The 23,489-nt window shown below is 43.0% G+C and overlaps 1 protein-coding gene across 1 annotated transcript; it reads left to right on the top strand.

Annotated features, from left to right (window-relative positions):
• The first annotated feature begins 13,905 nt into the window (after nt 1-13,905).
• LOC134865864 (Krueppel-like factor 6) lies at nt 13,906-22,626 on the top strand. The gene is made up of 4 exons (XM_063885657.1): nt 13,906-14,176; nt 16,390-16,960; nt 18,080-18,203; nt 19,836-22,626. The coding sequence occupies exons 1-4, from the start codon at nt 14,075-14,077 to the stop codon at nt 19,885-19,887; spliced, it is 849 nt and encodes a 282-aa protein (XP_063741727.1). The 5' UTR covers nt 13,906-14,074; the 3' UTR covers nt 19,888-22,626.
• Nucleotides 22,627-23,489: the final 863 nt, after the last annotated feature.

The raw sequence follows: 23,489 nt of genomic DNA on the forward strand, positions 1-23,489 counted from the left end.
CAGGGTGGCACAAACAAACACAAATGGTTACCATTCTTGTGCGAGACACACACACAAAATGCTCCCACGTGCAATTCAACCCGACATACCAGCCCACATACTGGAAAACACACACTCACACACACAATCCCCAGAGCCCGATATAGAGTCCATTACTTTGGAATGCCACACTGCTTTCCTCCAAACACGACATGTACTCAGACTCGGTCGGGCCCGACTGCCGTGAGTCACACAGGGCTCCAACAAACCGACATGATTGCCTAGTTACCCGAGAGGCTGCAGCGACTACATGTTTAAGGACGGAGTGACTCACAAACGCCCAAGATTACCCTGACATTAAAACCCACAGCCTGTGTAAACACGGCTCTATTATTCCTGCTGAGCTCTCTCATTCACTGTTTGCAGTGGTGTGATTCATACAGTCGCAACACGTGACCAGGAGAGTGCCGCTCCTCCGAACTGGAGAGCATGCGTTCACACTGAGGGGGTTTCCCCTAATGGACGGTCAGGGTTGTCGTTCTGCAAAAAAGTCTTCCTATAATTTCTGCTGAGATGATCGGTTATGAGCTCGAGGAAAATGAGACCGTATGAGATGATAGAATTGCACTTCTGAGTTGCTTTAGAAACTTTAGAAGGATGCAAGATATGCATGTGTTTCATCATGAAAAATAACTTAAAGGTCCCCTATTGTGCAAAAATGCACTTTCTGCTGTCTTTTATACATACATGTGTGTCCCTGGTGTGCAAGGAGACTCACAAAGTGTCAGAAAGTACAACCCTCTCTCTTTTCCTCCTTACCCACATCTCTAAAAACGGGGGTACAAACGAGTTGATCCAGATTTGCTGTCGATATGATGTCATATCAGAAATGTGGGCTGGCTTTACATTGAACTCCAGGCAACTCCTGTTCAAATATAACACAACAGGATACCTTAAAAGAAAAGACTCATTTTTATTCATAAAAAGCTGCAATAGCACTCGCGTAGAAGAGTCCTTTGTCGCAGCATTTAAATGCACTTTGGATATTCCCATTTCCGAAGTTGGGAAGCCGTTGTCTTATGGAAACAACACCGACACTTCTAATTTGTGTGTGATCATTTCACACATTGATAACTGTTACCGAGTTGTTGTTTTTGGACTCAAGGTGTCGTTCATGTGACTTGTCCCATTTGGAAACGCATATAAGTGCAGCAACATGCCCTATCTCATAATATAATGTCATTTTTGCATCCGTCTCTTGATCAGGTCTTTGCACACGTTTAATATGCTCTTCTCTGTTCCCGTCAACCAAGTTTCGAGAAAATCGACGAGTAGTTTTTCCGTAATCCTGCATACCTCCTTTGCAGAGGTTATTGTAATAAGGATCTCAATTCTTCCAACAGGTTCAGTAATTGTAATTCTGTTTGCTTTGGAAGTATGACATCCCATACTGGACTGGACAATATGTTGGCCTTACCACGTTGCCATTCACCCGGTTGCCAGGCTCAGTTGGCATAACATAACATAACTCAAACTGTGCATCAAGCTGATCAAAGGCAATGATAGGAGCCACGGTTAATCTCAGATACACACCGTTAAAATACAAGGTCCGTCTGGACTTAAATTAAGGGAGCGCCAAAGAGCTGAAGGTATTATTAATACTGGAAGTGCAAAATCACACAGCTAAGCGTGCAGGATGGAAGACTTTGCATCCACTGATCAGTGATTTTAATCCTTTCCTCACCCAGAGAAATACGACCCATCTGAAAGAGGTTAAAGATTACGGCAATTTGTGATTTTTATGTATTATAGTTAGCCTTTATTTTCTTGTGCTTAGCCCTCAAGGGTGTTTTCTGATCTGCAACAAGTTAATCAGTTAATGCTGAGATGCAAACAAGGTCTCCGAGGGAGCAGTCTGCCAGCTTTTAGTTTTCCTCCTTACAAATCCCAAGAGCAAATTGCTTCAGCTTTAAAACTTTTTTTTTTTAAACTGACGCTGTCATGCCCGGCCGTCCTTGCATCTTCATACCTTTTAGGAAAAAAAATCTAATTGCAATACACTGGGGAGTTTGTGCAGCGAAATGAATTGGGCAAACGGCTTGGAAAGCTTCCACTGCAAATAGCTATTATGAGATTATAATGTGATTTACACATAATTTGAATATGCATGACCATGACAGACGCAAAGAGGATTTATTTTTTTTAGCCTGCGCCATTAGGCAGCTTTCCAGTCTTCGCACTTTGTAAGGGAATTCCACGGCTCTCTTGGTTTGGACGTGTTGCTGACCGAGCCTTTCATGAGGTCATGGATCTGGGCACGAGTCCCCACTGGCTCCAGGGACGCTTCTTTGTGGCTCACCCGGCACCCGGATATCCTGTGAGTGGCAGGAAAGCTGAAAATGTTCTACCATCAAAGGTGTCATTCAAGCTGAGGATGCTGGGGGGGAAAAAAACTCCAATTTAGCAAAAGGGTTATTTGGTCAGTGTTATTATTTTAAAATATATTCTGGAAAAGCTTGCCTCAAGATATGTTAACTAACAAATGAAACACATTAGAAGGTGTATTTGCACACTAAGAAAACATCAAATGCTACTTAAATATTACATTTATTAATGTCAATTGTCCTACGCTTCATTACCCATAGCTTACACATTTTAACATTTCCAAAAATCATGCATGCACTGATCAGCACCCCTTTAAAACGGCCCTTTTATTCTCATTGTCAGGTTCATATTTGTATTTTGTCTCTCCTGGGACATGTCTCCCTGCTTTAATGTTCACAAAGCTCTTGATGTTTCTCATACTGCCTGTGCTGCAGCACCTCTTTTCCCCCTCTGTCTGAAACTAGAGCCCAGTCTGCTCTGATTGGTTAGCTGACCGGCTCTGTTGTGATTGGGAGACCGCTTAGAGATGTCCCGCCCCTTAGCCGATCATGTGAAATGTGTTGGAGTGCTAGCCAACGGAAGCGTGAGTGTCACTTTGTTCTGGAAGTAAGCACAGGAGTTCAATGGAGGAGTTTCAGACAGAGGGGGAGGGACTCCAAAGTTCAAAATCTAGCAGTTTCATTCCATTTACATGCACTAAAACCTATATAACACACTACAGGAAAGGCTTTCCTACTTCTTATCCAATCTTGGTAATAATCTACATTGCCTAAAATTGCATATGTTGAGGACCTTCTAAAATATGTTGGATCCCTGATGGCAAAACCATCACGACTACTCTTGCCATTCTGTCATGTTACCATGGTTTCACAGTTTATAGCTGTTTCCACAGGCCCTCTCTTCTCTTTGCATTAGAGCCGGTCAGACAGGATGTGGAATGCCCCTGACCGAGTGCAGGATTCCCCTCGGAGTGGGGGAGGAAGTGGGGGTACTGGATTCCAAGTCTGGGTTACAGTGGGAAGGAAGGGGTCACGTTCCTGTTTGTTTCGCAATATAGGAAGGCAGCCGCGGTGGATGGGGAGAGGGGGGGTGGGAGGTTGGGTGAGTCGTGCAGGGTCCTGCAGGGTCATTCACTCCCTATCATCACATTCACAGCTGCTGGGGCTGGGCTGAGTGTGGGAGGACGAGGGCAGGAAAGAAGTCTCCCATGATGTACACTCCTCAAGCATGCTGGACTTGGAGCTGAATGGGGACAATGAGGTAGATCCTGCTGAATAGCGCTGAGTGAAGCACTGCGGTGGAGCTGCCCCGGCATGAATGAGTGAGTTTAAAAAAAGGGAACATCGATGCTCGGGCCAAACGTCCCTGAATAAACAAAAGGTTAAGAGAAAACTTAGCAGCCTGAATGCACTGGTTCTGCAGACTGAAGGGCTTCACTTTGACAGCAAGTTAAGGGGAAATCATCTTTGGTGTAACATCTTACAAATTTATCTCATAGATGGGAATGTTTAATTTCCATCTGGACCATGTATGGAACAGAACTAGACCCTGTGACACTGGCAGAGGTCTTCTTACTCTAATTAAAAGAGAGGGCTAGGGTTATACTTAATCAAAAGCGAAGACAAATGATCAATTTGTAAAAGGAAATGTAAAGTCAAATGAAGACTGGAAAAACTGGACTTCAACATTATTGCTTTCCTTTTCCTTTTCTTTGTGTAATACTACAAATTAGACACATAATAAAGGCGATCTGTCAATATCAACCACATCAAAGTAGATAGACATATATTAAAGACCAGAAAACACACGAGCAAATGTTTAATCTCCATCTGGTCTACGTATGGAGCAGAACTAGACCCGGTGACACTGGCAGATGTCTTCTTAGTTAATTAACAGAATATTTGGCAATTAAATGAGAGGGTTAGGGTTAGGGTTATACGTAATCCAAAGGGAAGAACAAATAAGCAGTTTGGTAAAGGAAAGCGAGTAAAAAAGGAGGCTGGAAACAATCTGGAACTGGACTGCAACATTCACCACATTTTCCTCTCTTGGCTTAAGTATCTTTCCACTTTGCCTTCACACCGCTGCCATATCCTTAGCTCCCATGTTTGTTTCCACTACCTGTTTTTCCAATCAAGTCATCTGTGTCCCTCTGCATTTCCCATTTGTGCGGATACGGCGGTTTCCTTCCTCTCATGAACAACAGGATGTGTGCTACTTGAAGCATACGTGCAACATTTTCAAACTTACAAATCAGTGTCGGCTCTCCACCTCCAATTTCCTGCTTTTGAAAAAAAAAAGGACAAGAAGTAAGTCGTGCTGTGAATGACAGATCAACACTCTGTAGAGATTTTATCGATAACAGAAGGACCTTCATTTTAAAACCATGTACAACCTCGTTTCTAATTCCTAAGCAATAAAGCAGCGGTGAAGCGTAACACAAACCATTATGGACATAAAGTTTCTTGTACATTACCAGGATTAACAGACCCTGCACATATCTCATTCCTTCATAAACTCCCGAGGTGCAGTTTAATCATGTTCATACCTGCTCTCGTTCTTTTTTTCCTGCTTTGTTAAGCTGAGATTCTGATGATTCGACTCATTAAGTCAAGGCGCTCTCTTAAGTGCAGGGCCGATAATGGAGATGAGGAACCAAATTGAGCCTGTCTTTGAAAACTGCGGGCCCTGCACCGTGGAAATGACGGCCGCTCGGCTTCGTTACGGCAAGACGTGCACTTAGCCGACGTCCACTGTTTAACCTGATGGTGTAAAACTAGGGAAAAGACAACGTTTTTTTTGGTTGTTTTAACGGCGTTAGATGGCAGAGAACGGGGCTAAATGGGCTACATAACGCAAACATTAAAACTGTCAACGACGATTAAGCTGTTAAAGTAAAGCCGGATAACTTCTATAAAATAGGGGAGAAATTCCTACATTTTCCGGAAAGGAATGAAGCTTTTTGTCTGCCAGCTTTTTAACTTACTGCACAATTGATTTGGTCAACATATTTTAGATCATTTATGTTGTTTAAATATTAAATTGTTATCAATCTAATATTTGTATGTTTATTCTTTGTCATATTTATATATTTGTTTTCATTTGTTTGTGATATTTATTCAAAAACAAAATGCCCCATAGAAAAAAGTGTCCAAAAAAAAAGTTTGTTGAAATAGTTAAAGAGTTTTTATTCTGCATCAACGTATATAAATCAAATAAAAACACCTAGGAGCATCATTCAATAATCCTCTGGAGATGTTTCACTTTCCAAACCAAGTTACCCCTCAATAGTAATTGTTGTTTTCATTTTGCACCATCAATCACATTCCAATAAATGCATCGACTGATATCTCACATACATCTCACTTTGGGAGCGAAGCTGCTTCTCTTATTCCTCCGAGGATCAGCGTTCAATTTATCTCTCTCTGTCTCTCACTGCGATTCAACAGAGGTGATAAATCTCCAGAGCTAAAGCAAAGCTAAAACAACCGACCTCAGCGCTCACTGATGATAACGGCTGTGCTGCCCCTAAACTGAAATCAATACTTTATCTTTTACATTTTTACATCTCACACGTTCAGCTGATGCAATCGCTGGGGATGGATGGTTTACTGTCTCGTTGGAAGATGTTGAATTACGCTTTATTTCATCTCCATTCAGTCTGCACGGGTCTGAATAAAAAAAGCAAACAACTCAATCCATGCAAGCTGGAGTGAAAGAAATAGCAGGATCATGTCCAGTCAAATCTAACCAAACATGATCCAGTTAAGAAACCCTGTACTTGACTCTTGTGAACTTGTGACCCTGTGGTTGTTAACGTTCGGTCACCCCGCTGCCTGGCTTCAACAGGAGTACAGTATTCAGTGTTGCAATGTTTTCCCCGGTGGACCAAAACCATAGAAATTCAGCAGATTGAAACACTTCACGGTTTATTGGTCAAAGTAAAGTAGAGGCCTCTGTTTGCACCGAGCAGCTGGTCATGAGACGGAGATGACTCACAGTCAGCTGTGACCCTCCTCCCTGCCCCGTTCACTCCGGCAGCCATCGATTATTCCAGCAAAGGACTCTTTCATTGCAGGTACACACACACACACACACACACACAAACACACAGACTGGAATAAGTGAATCCATGCATAGCTGAACAATTTTGTGCACAGGTAGACACATCCTTATATGGTTAATGCATGCATGATTCAACTGTTGCATTAGCAGCTGCATCAAAGATCTCCTTTTTGGCTACACTTCAGTATTCGGTGCAAAAACTGAAGCTAAATATAAAATATGTATGTCTGCAGGTGGTGGGTGCTTAGGGGGTTTAAGGGTACTTAAGTAAACCTTGCAGTGTACTTATTGTTTATATATATTAGTATAACCCTTCTTATTAATATGCACATTGAATTGCATGTGTCAGGCTTTCTCTTAGGTCAAATTTGAACCCTGCCTTGTTGACTTGAAACAAGTCTTTGTGCACAGGTTTGCAGATCACTTAAAGTGTCCATCACCGTCAATTCCTGTAATAAAGAAAACTACACTTGGCTTGCGTAGATGATCTGCGTTGACTTGCTCTTATCTGTGAAACAAGGTTATTTTTATGAGTTACTTTTGGGCATTTCTGCCTTCATTTCACTGCAGACTCTTAAGACTTGGTGGAAAGAGAGAGAGAAGGGTATGGCATGCAACGAAGGTCACAAACCGAATGTGAACCCGGGTCGTTGCAGTTCAACGGCACGCACTGGCATCCAAGAAGCTCCAGAAATAGAAGCATGTTTTCTCTGTGCCGTGCTGCAGCAACATGCAAAGCATTGCTTGGCACATGAAATCTGTTAGGGTGCAATCAGTAATAGGTTACTTTAGAAGACAAATTCTGGACGTATTGATGCAATGCCATATTAACTGCATTGGCCAATCAAATGCATGCATACAGTACATCGGTAATTCATCCTTTTATTGTCTTTTACTATGTCATGGGAACCCGCTACTAGGATCTTGATTGGATTAGGTCCATTATATCAACTACATATATGGGGTTTATGGGTTTATGCTGCATAAGTAAGTGGAATGAATCTCCCCTGCTGGTTGAACTAGTGTAACCTTCTGAGATCCATTATTTTAAATGTTGATTTTGACGTTAATCATCAGTAATATTACCACACTCAGCCGTTCTGTTCTTTGCCCCTGAGATATCCGTGTTTAGGACTGCAGCGCACACTTTGTGACCGATTCATTACGGCTGCCAGAGGGCACATGTGGATCACTCTTTTGTTTCAAGTAGCCATTGGCTGTTTAAAAAGTCATAGGGGGCTGCCAGATGACATCACAGCGTAATTAGCACATCAATGCATCGACTACAACGCTTCTGTTTTTCCCAGGCAGGCAGAATGTAAAGCACTAGACAAAAAAGTCATTCAGATCAACTGCAGCAATTTTCTCTTCTTCATCTCTGAGCGTTGGGAAGTGTGAGAGTTCGCTGTCGCTTTTAAGAAATGATGTCACCAGCACCACATTTACAAGCGCTGCATGCTACGTCACCTAAAAGCTTTCCATACATGGAGAACCATACGTACAGGCACTCCACATATATCTGTCTCACTCTAATTCCCCCCCCCCCACCCCCTCAGCTCTGTTGGATCGCAGCTTTAGTGTTCCCCTGGGAAGACGCTCGGATCCTGCTTGCCAAGGTTCCAGCAAACGGTTCACATACTGTACTCAGGTCAGCCGAACCTGGGCACCCATCTCTGGGATGAGCAGATGACGTGCTCCTCAGATGGGAGTCATGACTCACCTAATGTACAGCTGATGGATGTGGGAAACACAGTGGAATTGACCTTTCTTTGAGTCCGTGTCTCTCAAGTTCAGCTCTTGGTTACTCCTATTTGCTTTGTCAGATCTGTGTTAATGCATATCGACTGGCTGACTCACCCACTCTCCCTTTTCTAAAGCCAAATTGCTAGTGGTGTGTCATCAGCTAACAGGTAGAAGTACTGTATGTATATTATCAGATTATACTTTCCAAATGTCTCGAAGTGTGTTTGTTTCTAATCACCGAAGCAATTTGGTTATGTAATTTGTGTTTGTGTTCGAGAGCGACAATCATGGCAACCAAAAAGGGTAACTTGGAAATATTTCTGAGCCTTTTCACCTTGATTTTTGCTTTCCGCCACTATCAACAATCACCCCACAGGAAACTCGTGAAGATAACAGAAGCAGAATAACCACAGCTCTCTCTGACTCAATACCAATGTGTTTATTACGTTTGGTTTGAGTGTGATTATTTTGACTACGTTTTGCACCGTTTGGTTAGTTTGCCAAAGAATCTAGCAGGAAAGTATATACCTATAAGTCATTTTGGCCGAGTACAGTAGTCTTAACCAACCAATTCTTATCTCGAATTACCCCCTTTTGTGTCAAACTACTGTATGATACTCCACTATAAACCCCCGCCTAACGTTGTGAATCCAAACAACACAACTTGGTTATGTTTAGGCAACACAACTACTTGGTTAGCTTTAGGAAAACATTGTGGTTTGGGTTCAAATAAGTGTTTGTTATCCAAGTTTTGTTACGAGCTTAAGGCTAGTCGTCAACGTAAGACGTGACGTTTAGAGCAGTCTGCTTGGGGAACGTCATGTGTTCAAGTTAGCTGTCTTCCCAGTGCCTTGTTTGTCAGACCGTGGCTGTGACAAAGCAATGGTATTTGATTATCTAAGAAATGAGGCTCAACTGGTTCAAAACAAAGTGTTATTCGGTTAGTTTTATGACAGTTTGGCAGGTTCCGCTCTGATGTATGTGTCCGAACCATCAAACCCTGGGTTCACTGTCAATGTAGCATCACAAAAGCCTTCACATTTTCCAAGAGGTGAATATCAGATGTACTTACAGCAGAGATACATACGTTAGAGTCAACTCCTCTCTGTCTCTATGAGTAAAGCTTGATGGACCAGGTCTAGTGTTTTCATGCAACTACATAAACACCGGCAGCTCCACTTTTAATTAGTACTCATCCGGGGAAAGTGGCCTGAATCTGCTTACTCACATTCGGCTGAGAGTTTCCTGTTCACTCAACCCATCTAGTATAACTACCTCGAACTCTTAGACTGTGGGGAATTGGAAACCTTGTTAAAATGCACTTAAGGGGTAGGTGTTAAAAGCTATAAGAACATTTAGTTTCCTCACGAACTAAAGCTGAATTCCTGTCATATGTTTGCTCCGTGAAATTAATGGTCGAGGTCTTATGATTCTGAATCAACTGGACCCAAGATCACAAAGACATGTGATGAAATGAACCAATTACATTAACTGCATGTGAGTCGACTGTTGCCTGCTCTACGCTTCTTACATACTGTACTTTCCTTCACTCTGAATATCTTTGCATTTTGATTAGCCTCAAGTGACAGGCATTTGGGGATCCACACGCTGAATATGTTAGCAAAATCAAATCTCTCATGCATCCAAATGGTACCAAGCGGCATACATTTGCAAGATGATCAATCAGAAGCATAGACCGTAAACATGAACGGCATCTTACTCGTTTTGCTATTTGTTATTATGCTATCTGACTATTATTTCCAAATGGCAGCCACAAACTCTTACCTCTAATTGCAACTGTGTATTTCTAATCAGGCACCGAGCACAGTTTGCAGATTAAGAAACTGGTCATTATCTGCCGTGCAAAGAATTTTCGGACAGCTAATTAAAAGTGAGTGACTATTTTTTGGCATTGTTTCCAAATGCAGGATTTTAAAAGGGGTGTGTTGGATGAGAAACAGCAACGGTTTGTTTTCTCTCTGCTTGATCCCTGATATATTCTGTAGAGACACTTTCACAAAAGGACTGTATACCACGACTAGGATGCTGTACAAGTTACAACTACTGCATCCACCTAATCACATATTGAATCTGCAAGGAACTGCAAATAAATGCATGTTTAACAATACACACATCTTGCTCCTTTGCCTCGTAAAAATGTTTCTGCAAAAACAACGTTTTTGTTTTACTTTGCAAGTAGCAATTTATCAGCCAAACACATTCCCAAAGCTGTCACACAAACCGTGTACAGTACAGTGCACGAGACACACACAAATAAACACGTGAATAATGTCTGACCGGCACAAAGCAGAGCTGCTTATCTGTCTGCTGTTTATGCTCATTACTGTGTTGCTATGGATTCATCCTGGCAGCGACCAGCATCCCACGTGCATCGCCACCAACATCAGTCACTGCTTCATGGCAACAGGACTGATTCTGTAATGTCGTATGACTCATTGAACGCACAGATAGCATGACTTTCGATTTCCAAGAATGTGAAGCGTGCAGGAATTTGATACATGGCGCTGAACAGAGTTTTGCAGCAATGACAGAACGAAAGTGGCACCTTAAATGTTAGCATTTGAGTTTGCTGCATTCTTACGGTAGGCACAGAGAAATACTGAGTTTCAAATCAGAAGCCAACATCAATTAGCTACTGTAGTATGATGAATGGAAGTGATAATGTATAGGGGGTGTGAAAGTGTTGTCTAGGGCTGCGTCTTTTAAACTTCCCCACACCGTAAGGGAAGGTTTCAAAGGACCAGCTCATCTTACACAGTTTAAAACAGTCCTGTTGTGCTTTTGGGTATTTTCCCTTTCCTGTAGGGTGTTGTATAGAGTTTTGTGTGTCAGAGGAATCAACAGAAGAAGACAGACAGGAAGTAAACACTAAAGGGAACAGTAGAAGAAGACAGACAGGTAGTAAACACTAAAGGGAACAGCTGAAGAAGACAGACAGGTAGTAAACACTAAAGGGAACAGCAGAAGAAGACAGACAGGTAGTAAACACTAAAGGGAACAGTAGAAGAAGACAGACAGGTAGTAAACACTAAAGGGAACAGCATAAGAAAACAGACAGGCAGTAAACACTAAAGGGAACAGTAGAAGAAGACAGACAGGTAGTAAACACTAAAGGGAACAGCTGAAGAAGACAGACAGGTAGTAAAATCTTACAGCAGAAGAAAACAGACAGGTAGTAAACACTAAAGGGAACAGCAGAAGAAGACATACAGGTAGTAAACACTAAAGGGAACAGCAGAAGAAGACAGACAGGTAGTAAACACTAAAGGGAACAGTAGAAGAAGACAGACAGGTAGTAAACACTAAAGGGAACAGCATAAGAAAACAGACAGGCAGTAAACACTAAAGGGAACAGTAGAAGAAGACAGACAGGTAGTAAACACTAAAGGGAACAATAGAAGAAGACAGACAGGTAGTAAACACTAAAGGGAACAGCAGAAGAAGACAGACAGGAAGTAAACACTAAAGGGAACAGCAGAAGAAGACAGACAGGAAGTAAACACTAAAGGGAACATGGTATGGACTCTGGCAGTGTTTAAAGACTGGTTAATGGAACAGAATAAGTGGACAGACTTGGACACTGACAGAAAGCCTCGATCAGTGCTGCCGTCTTTTAATTCACTCTCTCTGTCTCTGCATTTCGAGCTGTCAGTACGCGGAACGGACACATTTTTTGTCAGAAGCAGAAGCAAAAAGTTATCTGTGTTCATATTTCGTTATGCACGTCCATTTATATAAATACTCTATTGTCCCCGCGCTGCTCATAAGGTCAACAGTGATTCACCGATGCTTTAGGGAAGCATGACTCTTCCCTTATGTTACTTATCAGTGTCACAACAGAGACCTGTCCGTGTGCTCTCTGTCCCCCGAACCCCGTGGACTCATGATGCTGCTGAGTGCTGCGAATGTGCCCACAGCTGAGATCTCAACAAAAGAGTCTCCGTTGTGGAGGCGCTCGACCAGGCCGATGGCTCCAACAATGGTGCTCTGTTTCCAAATATGTTGTTTGTCACATCGCCTGCCTTTAACTCGTCAAAGCCGCTGTTGTTCTGCTTCACTTCAACTTTATCCCACATCTTATGCAACTGGATGTGTAGTTTTACTCACATGTACTGTATGCTAGGCTTAATAATAGCTCCGCAATATTTATGGTGTTGTGACTGACATTACATTTGATTTCTTTTCTGCTGAAAGGCGGAATTTTAAATTAATTAAAGTGTAGTTTGTCATAATGGCTGAAGGGAAGTAGGCAATTTAACTCCTCACTTAACAAAAGGAGGCTTCATTCCTTCACAGACCAGATGACATGTATTTTAAAGCCCTGGAATAATGAACTTTTGAAGTTTTATGACATGACATTTTACAAATTAAGTTTTTATGCTATGTGATAAAGCCTGAAGCAGAGCACATATCGGGGGCATAAACCTGCTCATATATCAACATGTAGGGCCTATTACCTCTGATTAATATTCATGCTTCTTTGATCTGTGGGTGAGGAGGGGGGGGGGGGGCGTACTGATCCCTGCAGAGCAATGATTATCTACAATCAAAGGAGGGGAAAAAGGCAAATAGATTTGTGAAAGAGTGCCAGTGTGTATTTTTAACATGTCATTCTAGAGCTGTGAGATATATATCGGGGTCTTATATTAGAAATGCTCACCATCCTCCGTGGGTGGCACACACACTGCTGCTTCTGGAGGAAATGAATAAACCGACATTGTGGTTTTCGTGATTGTAAGTGAGAAACAGTGAACACGATTTGGTGCAAGAGAAGCAAGCTCTATTTCTTAGAATGAGAGAGCCACAGGTGAGATTAAAACACACACACACACACACACACACACACACACACACACACACACACACACATTCATACTATCTCCAGGTGGAGCAAATCTGTCCCTCATGATATGCCTCAAGCTGCTGCCACTACAATAACCTGCACAGCATTTTATGAATAATCGTCTTTATGGCAACTCTATTATAATTTAATAGCTTATTAAACTGTCTCCACTGTCACAGGGAGACTCATGATAATCCTCGTGGATCTCTGGACAGCCATGAAAAGGAAGAAGTGTGTGTGATTTGTTCCACAGACTGCAGAAATTGATCAGATCTTTGACGATCCCCCTGAGTGTAGACGCACAGGAGAAACTGAGCCAATGTGAGCCTTTCTTTGCAGACTTCACTGTGTCACTCTGTGTGTGTGTGTGTGTGTGTGTGTGTGTGTGTGTGTGTGTGTGTGTGTGTGTGTGTGTGTGTGTGTGTGTGTGTGTGTGTGTGTGTGTGTGTGTGTGTGTGTGTGTGTGTGTGTGTGTGTGTGTGTGTGTGATGGAATGACGAGAGAAGTGCGTGTATTTGGACACTGAAGCGCAGAGAGCCGCGCTTCTCTCGCTGCTGCCGCTACTCTGGAGAGGCTCACGCTTGAATCAGTAGAAAAGTCGACTTCCTCGTTTTGGTACGGGAGGGTTCCGTGTTATATAGCGCTCTAAAAATAGCGCTGATTTAGCCCAATGGGAGCTGGAGACGCTCCGGACCTCGCACCAACCACAACAGACAGGATGAGTCGGCTGTGGCTTCCCATTGGCCAGGGGTGGTGTTGTAGGCGGGTCTTGCGCTCCCGCGAGCCCATTGGCAGACGTGCCGAAACGTAATGTAATCACATGGGGGTGGGCTTGTCTGTAATTTTGAATCGGGGGGGAAGTTTACAGTGACTTTTGGAGAGTTCAGTGTTGTGCGCTCTCTCAGTGCGTCACACGCTCCAAACCTTCACTGCAAGCGCGCTTCCGCAGACTCTCATACATGCAAACACTTCTCTCTCGGAAGCTTCGTTCTCACCTCTTGATTTCGCTTCTACTTGTGGCTGCATTTTAGGAGTGAAATGGATGTCATCCCTATGTGTAGCATCTTCCAGGAGCTCCAGATCGTGCACGACACCGGATACTTTTCAGCTTTACCGTCTCTGGAGGAGTACTGGCAGCAGGTAAACGAGTCCATTGATCCATCCAGCCAAACACACGGCTTGACAGATCGTTGCGTGACGATTTGGTGTGGTGTGGAAGTGCGAGGAATGTGCGTGATTTCAGGGAAACTTGCTTTTAAAATGACAGCTGCGTGCAACTTGTTTGCTGAACTCCACGTTTGATTTCGTGCAAAAGTTAACAATGATTTCCTTATTTAAATCCGGATTGCATGTTTATTTTAGGGGAAGTGATGCAAGTTCCCTTACAGAAGGATCTTTAAATCGCATATTGGTTTCCTCTAACACTTTTCTGTGGTCCAGCATGTTGACTTGAAAGTGCCATTTTATACTTTATAGGATCATTTGGATTTCCTCACACATTACTGTAAGATCGCTGTGATGGGACTCGTAGTTTTATTGAAGCACTCGTTACGATCTGCTGTTTAAAACAAATATACTTGCAGACAGATCGTGCTTTCAGGTTTTAGAGGCACATCTGCTTGTGATAAAATAAAAACACGTTGTGTGCACATTTCACGAGTAGCAAGACGTGCGTTATTGCGCGTATCTCCGCCTCCTCTCCTCTCTTTCCTCTCCCTCTCTACCTCTCTCTGTCTCTCGCTCACTCTGGCACTCTGTCACACACACACACACACACACACACACACACACACACACACACACACACACACACACACACGATAGAGAGAGTGACAGACTGACAGAGAGAGGCTGATTTCTAGTCCAATTTGGCTCGACAAAGCGGCCCCTCTGATGACAGAACAGTGGAGTGTTATGCTGGAAACGAGAGGAGGGCGAAAGTCTCCTCTTGTTCCGGTTGGGAAATGAAATGAATTGGCAACACGCTTAGCTCTGCTTCTATCTCTCCGTCTATCAGATATCTTCAGGCTTCGAGCCAAGTCGCCCTCCCAGGCATTTAAAGCTCGCCTGGGATTTATCCAGCACTGCAGACTAAAAACATTTGCCCTGAATGCATTCTCTCTCATTACCAAATTACTACCATGCTCCCACAACATTCCTATTTTAGACTTCAAGTGTTGGTGAGACATTAGAGGGACCTTTTTCCTACCACATAAAGCATGTTTCTGATTTCTTTTGACACCTTGCCATGCTTTATAGACGTTTCCGTAATGTTGTTAATGCCTGTCCTTTGGTATCAAGGTTACACTTTTAAATAATGGCTGTAGCTGGGAATGCATGACACTGTATGTTGCATGTGCATCAGAGCAGCCTTTAGCGATACAGATCTCTGTCCCTGAGCTTCATTTTAATATTTCAGAGGCATGAAGAGGTGAAACTCTGCAGTACTCAACTTTAACTTTAATCGTTTTGGCTGCTGTGACAAAACTATTACCCAACTTGGGATAAATAAAGTATATCTATCTATCTAACTATCTAAAATAAGGTTATTTTCCTCTAAGTTAATCACTCCACGACCCTTCATATCCGCTAGTTTTGTTGTAATAACACTTGCCTGCAAATTAAAATCAGCCCCATTTGGGAGCTGCCTGTTAGCGGCCCTCGCCTCTGGCCTGCGCTGACTGACTGCAGCAGAGGTTGAGGAAGTGCTCTCTCACTTCCTTTTCAAAGAAAAATAAGCCCACAATCCTAAGCAGCTCTTGCAGTATTCATGCCAGGCTTTTTACGGACCCCCGTGAACCAGACCTCCCTCCTTCTCGGTCCCTGGTGTGCTATGTTATTTCTAGCGATGCCTCCAAATGCATTATTAAATCCACATTATGCTGAATAATTGATGGATTTAAAAGATCTACAAGCACTTCCCTAACCCAACGGGGGGCTCTGTAGCATATGTAAATTTCATGACCGACACGCACACGACCATGCGAGCGCTCACGGGTAAGAGCACCTTGTTCTTGCATGCTCTCTGAAGGAAACGTGGAGCTTGTAATCTTCCCTGATATGGCCTCAGAGGGCACCCATAGAACACATATGGCTCTCCTCCTGCATAGGACATTGTGTCTTCCCTGTTTCCTGTAGAAAGGAAGGAAGCAGGGCCAGTGGAGACAGTGTCAGAGCACTCCCCCCCCCCCCTGCTGCTGCTGCTGCTAAGAATAAACACAGTGTAGAGAACCCGCACTTGTGTTCCCCGTGACAACACATTGGTGTTTTAGGGACTTTCCTGTGGAAGAGCTGGTTGCGTTTCAGGCCTCAGGCACACAGACTCACCGCTATCTCATCTTCCCTCCACACAGACATGCCTGGAGCTGGAGCGGTATCTCCAGAGCGAGCCCTACGTCTCAGCCACAGACCTCAAGTTTGAGAGCCAAGAGGACCTGTGGGGCAAGCTGATGCTTGCCTGCGGGGACAAGTCAAACGAGTCGGACCCAAAGATCCCCCACATCAAGGAGGAAGAAGACAATCAGGACAGCCCGCACCTGGACGCCGGCGGCTTCAACTCCGACGCCAGCAGCGAGGCCTCGGACAGCTCAGAAGAGCTCTCCCCCACCCTCGATTTCTCCTCCAGCTCTTTGACTGACATTCTGGGAGACGGTGGCGAAGAACTGGGCTCGGCCATCATCAGCACGCCGCCGTCCTCGCCCGAGCTGAGCAAGGAGGGCTCTGTGGCCCAGGTGTGGAGTGGGATACAGACTGTGCTGCACTCACCTGGGAAAATTAGGACTGGGGGCATTGAGAGGTCGGGGCTGACCAGTGGAGAGGCGTCACCTGACGGCCGGAGGCGGGTGCACAGGTGTCACTTCAACGGATGCAGGAAGGTGTACACCAAGAGCTCTCACCTCAAAGCACACCAGCGCACACACACAGGTAACAATGTTTGACAGTGGGATGTGTTTTTGACGCTATGAAGTAAAGGTCATGAGGGGGAGGAACACTGACCGACAGGTTTTTTTTATTTGAAACACAAAGTAAATATTAACGCACTCATCCAAAGAGCTGAAGTCTCTGAAAGGTCTGATCTAAAGGGGCAAAGGGCTGGAAATGCTACCACATACTTTGAATAGTTCTTCAGGAGGAATGCCCTCCACTGTGACCTAATTCACACAGAGGAACGTGACTTCATGCAAGGGGGGGAGGGAGCGGGAGACGGGAGGGGGAGGGATGTTTCTTTTGTGGCCGAGCGGCACCCAGAGGATGTGGATCCTGAAAACAAATCAACAGTTCTCAGATTTCACCATGGGAAAGACTCAGAGTCCCACCCGTTTGCACTCGCTGTAGTAAAAGGAAAAAGATGATGGGAATCTGACATTTGTAGTGTTTCGTTCCGGGGTTCAAAAGTGAGCAGTTTCCCCCGTCACCTCCGACCTCTGCCAGGCTGTTTACAGCTGTGCTGCCCATTAGCAGAGGAAGTCACATTCCTAGCATCCTTCACTGACCATGTTATAGCCTCATGGTTAATGGCCTTCAGGACCATTAGGAACAAGCTCTATTTTCTCCCGCAGCTATTCCCCCGTTACATAAGCTGTCTACCCGAGCAGCTCCTTAAAGCTGCATACCACAGATCTGAAGACCCACGAGGTGGTTATTCTTGTTTTCTTACAGAAGTCAGCTCAATCTGCTTAGCCTGATCCGGCTTGTCGTTTTTTTCTTTGGAATCAGACCTCTCGGAAAAGTAACGAACAGTTCATATTGGCTTCACGTTTGAGATGTTGGATTTCAAAGTGTCAGATATTGTGACGTGCACTTATAGCAATTGTCAAAGGGTAAATAATCAAAGATATGATTCAGTGGATGAGACCTTTCTTTGAGGCATGGATGTTAGCCTTCTGCAGGATGACCGCTCAATAAAGAGCTTTCTGCAGGGTTTGCAAAGGACAGAGAGTTAGCTGAAATATCTACAGTGGTGTCTGACGTCATGACATGTTTTAACAGCTTCTGAAAGATGATGCACTTTCTGATCAATTCTTTTCATGCTTTGGTTTGCAGGTGAGAAGCCCTACAGGTGTTCATGGGAAGGCTGCGAGTGGCGCTTTGCACGGAGCGATGAACTCACCAGACACTTCAGAAAGCACACTGGAGCGAAGCCATTCAAATGCAGCCATTGCGACAGGTGAGAGAGAGCCGCAATACTCAATGACACTTCATTATAGCTGACCTTTTCTATAAATACAAACATTGAACAGGTTGGATTGTCTGGATTATAAGCAACTGAGGAATTCAAGACTTGTTGGTTTGGACAGAATATTTACTCCTAAACATCACAAGCTGTAATCCCCTTCTCTTAACACTTAGCTCTAAGCCAATTAGTTCATGGTAGTGACATGTCAGGTAGAGGGCTGAATGAGGGTCAACGATGGACTAATGGAAGGGTACAGAGTTCAAGAGGTTGGGTGAGAACAGAGTGGAGTACAAAGGGTTGAGAAACCAGAAGGTGTCACGACAAAAAGCCCAAGAGGTGAGACTGGGTTACATCTCACTGATCCACCGGGGCTTCATCGTTCCCTAGGGATCTCTTGTAACGTCAGATAGTAGTTAAAGAAACGTATGTAGGTTGTGATGGAAAGCCAGACTAGAGCGATGCATTTGCTTTGTCCCTGAACCTACCATATCATAGCTTATAGACCAGGGGTTTTTAAGGTCTGAAACTGCAAGTCTTCCCTTAGACAAAGCTTTGAAAGAGCCATACCTTTGACCCTAACCCTAAGCACTCCCAGTTTACTTTCTAAGATTCGCTACATTTTTGGATGCCTATGTGACTATGATGATACTTTATCCCAAAAACATTCAGAAGTTGAGCCAATTTAACCCTAATATTAGTCTTTCACACGATTTCAAACAAAACCAATTACATTTAGGGTTTTCTCTGAAGGCATCCATTAGTTTCTAACTATTATAAATGACTCCCCAAAAACTGTCTCAATTAACTATATCTTTAACCACTCATTAACATTCAGGCTTGCCTCCAACTCTGAAAACATTTGGTACAGACCAGGGGTGTCAAAACTCCGGCCCGGGGACCAAATGCGGCCCCTCTCACACTTATTGTTCATATTATATCCTGCTTCATATTTTGTTTATGTTTATATTTTGTGTACTTTTTTTGTCCCAAATGTATATTGAACTTTATTTTTAAATGCCATTTCATTTTATTTCATTGTAATTACATTGCCTTGTTTTTATGTTGCTGCAAACGAAAACATTTCCCAAATTGGGATCAATAAAGTCCACATGAAACTTATTAAATATACATGTAAACATAGACTACACAGTAGCATTCATGAGTATTAAGCCAACTTTTCCAATACATTCACAAAATGAAAGTTGAAAACCTTTTTCTAACAAATCTGGGTTGATCCCAATTACTTATATGTCCCTTATTATAATCAATCTGAGGCGTCTGTTTTAGGGAATGAGCTGCCGACACTTCTTGTTACACAATACATGAAACCCTATAGTATTTTCAAGTATAATTTACCTGCATTTCATTGATTTTGATGACTTATAAATGAACTTACGAACAACATCCCTCCCCTCTACTGAGTGTCCCAGCCCTTCATATGTTTTTCTATTTGTGGCCTTAGTGGAAAAAGTTTGGACACCCCTGGTATAGACCAAGGAGTAGGTGAAACAGTCTAGTCCTCTTTGGAAATATGAGACATTTCTGTCAACCCAGATATCTTCCAGCAGTGCAAAAATAACTAAAATCCATCAACTTAATGTCCTCCCCTTCTTCCCTCCTCAGGTGCTTCTCCCGTTCTGACCACCTGGCCCTGCACATGAAGAGGCACATCTAAGACGGCCTCGGTGTCGAGATCTCTGAGGGATGATTCTGGTTGATTGTCCTGACCTGTTGGGGATCAGCGAGGCCGGTGTGTCCTGGGAGCGTTAACATGGGCACCGCCGTGTTCCAGTCAGTGGAAAAAGATGAAGCAACGCAGGCTATTATTTGCACCATACTTAGTGCCTCCAACACCTCGCTGTGGAGATTGCTCTTGAAAGGCTTTTATAGAGGAGCGCGAGGGGGGGAGGGAGTGCGGGAAGAGACTTTGGAAAAAAAAAAAAAGTTTAAAGGACTGGAAAGATCTGGGCTGGAGCAGACGGGAAGAGACTCTTCTGTATGGTGTTCAACGCTTTTTTCCCGGAGGATTATGGGACTCCCGCGGGTGGGGGGGGTCGTTCCTCTAATGACAGTGTGTTTGCCTGTACGCATGGGGACTGTGAGTGCCTGAGACTGGATGCCTGAGCTGGCTTTATGGAGCGGATGGAGTTGCATTGTGGGACTGCGAGTGAATGACGTAGAAGGGGGTGATGTTAAACGAGGGAGGTTTCTTCGGGGTCTCACTGAGAATGAATGCAAGGGTTCTGTCTGTGCTGTTTGAGTCGATTGGCTGTGGATGGGAGTAGGCGCTTGTCTTTGTGCAGCGCCCCCTTTCTGCCCGGAGGTGGAACTACAGCTCCCTATCCAAACACGGGGAGGTCGTTTTGTTTAGTGCAGCTATTAAATGTGCAATGTATTACGTAGCTCAAAAAACATACATGCTATAAAGCTCATTTTGTTGTCCATTGTGTAAGCTCTGTATCTTAAAAAAAAAAACGTTAAAAAAAACAAAAAACTACGGTTGTACACAAACAGTTATTGCCATTATAACAGAAGTTGCATGGGATCTGGGGATGTGTTGCTCACCTGTTTGCTTATAGGACAACAAAATTCCATTCGAGAGCAGCTACCTTCATATTACTCAATATCATAGTATTGTACAAAACACTTAAGGCAGTCATTTTGTGTTGTTGATAAGTTGGGGATACCACTATTGCTTGGCAACCGTCTTGATCATGGGATTTCTGTTGCTTTTTCTTCACTTTTTGCTCTTCTCTTTTGTTCTATCTGTGAATGCACTGTTGACCTTACTGATGCCTTATGTAAGTGGCCTTGTCCTGTTGAATAGATTTCTCTCTCTTTCACACAAACACAAAAAAGACGGGGGGCTGCGAAAGCACTAGTGCGTTAATGAATTGCTTTATAAAGGCTCTGATCCATGCAGTCGCACCTTTGCCCTTTTTTTGTCTCGCAGCAGACTCCTCTAAACTCGAAAAGAAAAAAAATAATGATCAGCTTAATAGTGACTGCCATTTAAACATGTCCGTGCATTCTTTGTGAAACATATCGTAAATCTAAATTCTCCCAAAAATGACCCCGGTCTGAGACAGAATTGTTTAGCACTTGAACTCAAAATGTACTGCTATGTAGTATATGGTGGCGTGGATGCACTTCAGATGGACTGTGACTGACTGTCAAAGGTGCAGATGTAATTTGGCATGCTCAGCCACCGTGGCTGTGACAAATTAGATCAAATTTGGACGATTTATATCTGTTGACGTGTCAAACGCTTACAGTCTTCAAAGAAAAGGATGTGTCCTTAAGAGTAACGACAACATCCTCAATCATGAGTCTGCATTGATGTATGTTTCGCCCTCAGCCAGGGTGAGTCAGTCTCTTTACTCAGCCCTGGTTTAAACAACCCGTGATCTGACCCATAACCAGTTTAACCAGTTGAGCCGAGCTGCAGGTGTCGAGGTCTGCCTGTGTCTGAGATGAGACCAGGACCAGATGTATGTCTGTATCAACTTCACTATATGCATGTTTTAACTTCAGTTTCTGTACATGACTTCAACGCACTTCTCTGTGGGTTGATGAAACTCTGAGCTTTCACGTTTTTACAAATTTGACAAACTCTGTCACAATTTTCCCTATTTCTAGAAAACATTTTGGAGCATTAATGGATAACGTTGGGTGTGAAATGGAAAAAAGAACGCATCTGCTTTAAGGGTATGGTTGGTTCAAATGGCCCGAACCTGTCGGTGTCTGTTGCTCAGTACTCAATCTCACAACCTGGTCAACATCAAAGAAAGTCCATACACTGAGAAATGTCAAAAAATGCAAAGATATGTACATTGTAAACTAAGAGAATTTTGTAAGGAAGCTTCTATTTTGAAAGGGTATGGGACCAAAAACAAGTGCAGTGTAATGTTTCTAAAGATGACCCAATAAAGACTTGAGAGGCTGAAGAATTATTGTAAAATAGTCACACTCCATTCTCCTTCATTCGCTTCTGTAACAGCTTTGTTTTGATTTTTATTTGATTGGGTGAAGGTAGAGCAAATGTATGTCTATACACCTGTGGCCTATCATCTTTCAAGAAAAAAATAACAAAGCAAAAACAAAAAAAAGCAACTTTTCAGACGTGAATTGTTCTGGACACTTGAATTGTCATCATTTTGCATTCTGTTGCCCGCTAAGTATTACGTTTGTTTATTTGCCATGTGTTGTTTTCTTTCTCTCAACTTTTGCAAAGAGGCCCTATCGTTAGCTAGAAGATCTTTATTGGATAACAATGGAGATCAAATACGAGGCTCTATTTTTGTTTTTGTTTATTGCATAACAAGATTTTTTCATTTGAAATTGTTTTGTAAAATAGTTTCTGTATGAATGTATTTTTTATTGGAAAATCGATAAAAAGAATTTATTGGATCTACATGTGGTTTTTGTTTTCTTTCCTGGCCGCAGTCACACAGGAAGTCAGTGTTTATGGGATATTAATTCGATTCCCACAGCAGAAATAACTTATTTTACCCCATGGAGGTCAAAGATCATTCTTCTACAGAACTTGGGGTTAACAAAGAACAACCAGGGATACATCTTACAGAAGATGCTGAAACACTCACCAGCCGATGCTCTCCGTAATAACAACATTGCCTCGGGTTATTCCTATTAGTGCCAACAGATCACCTCAACAAACAAAAAAAACGTAGTCAAGCGTTGGGACGTTTCTCAATCGTTTCAAATTCCTTATCCATGTCAAATTTGATGCATTGATGAACAGTTTTAAAAAAAGCTTTGTGCCTGTGCTAGGAATTTCAGCAGAGGAATAATCCAAAATAGATTTCAAAAGAAGTCCTTTGGGGTCAGAACCTCATTCAACTAGATTAAAAACAGAAAAATGGCAGCCGAAACTTTCCATCGCCAGCTTCCTGGTTCTGACCTTAAATGGTTATTTAGTGCAAACAGAGTTTTTGCTTTGAGTGGATTGATTGTTCTGCTTGTTGAAAATTCTGACAAAAGGTTAGAGTTAGATTATTTGAATGTTCTGCAGACTTCCTTAAACCTCTCATCCCCAGAGAGTTCATTGTCTTTTTGTTACCATATCTCAGGAAGTACTTTCTAACTAAAGCATGATCATAGCCCAAATAAATGATGGCCAAAGCTTTTAAAACAGGACCCAGCTCATAATTAACTGATATTATCCTTTAAATGAAGTGAAAGGCATGAACAAATCTGACAAAAAGGAGAAATACTTCAGAGATATATTCATGATCAGGGTCTAAAGACAGAACGCTT

This window comes from Eleginops maclovinus, chromosome 6 (genome assembly GCF_036324505.1).
Source record: "Eleginops maclovinus isolate JMC-PN-2008 ecotype Puerto Natales chromosome 6, JC_Emac_rtc_rv5, whole genome shotgun sequence".
NCBI classification, from domain to species: domain Eukaryota; kingdom Metazoa; phylum Chordata; class Actinopteri; order Perciformes; family Eleginopidae; genus Eleginops; species Eleginops maclovinus.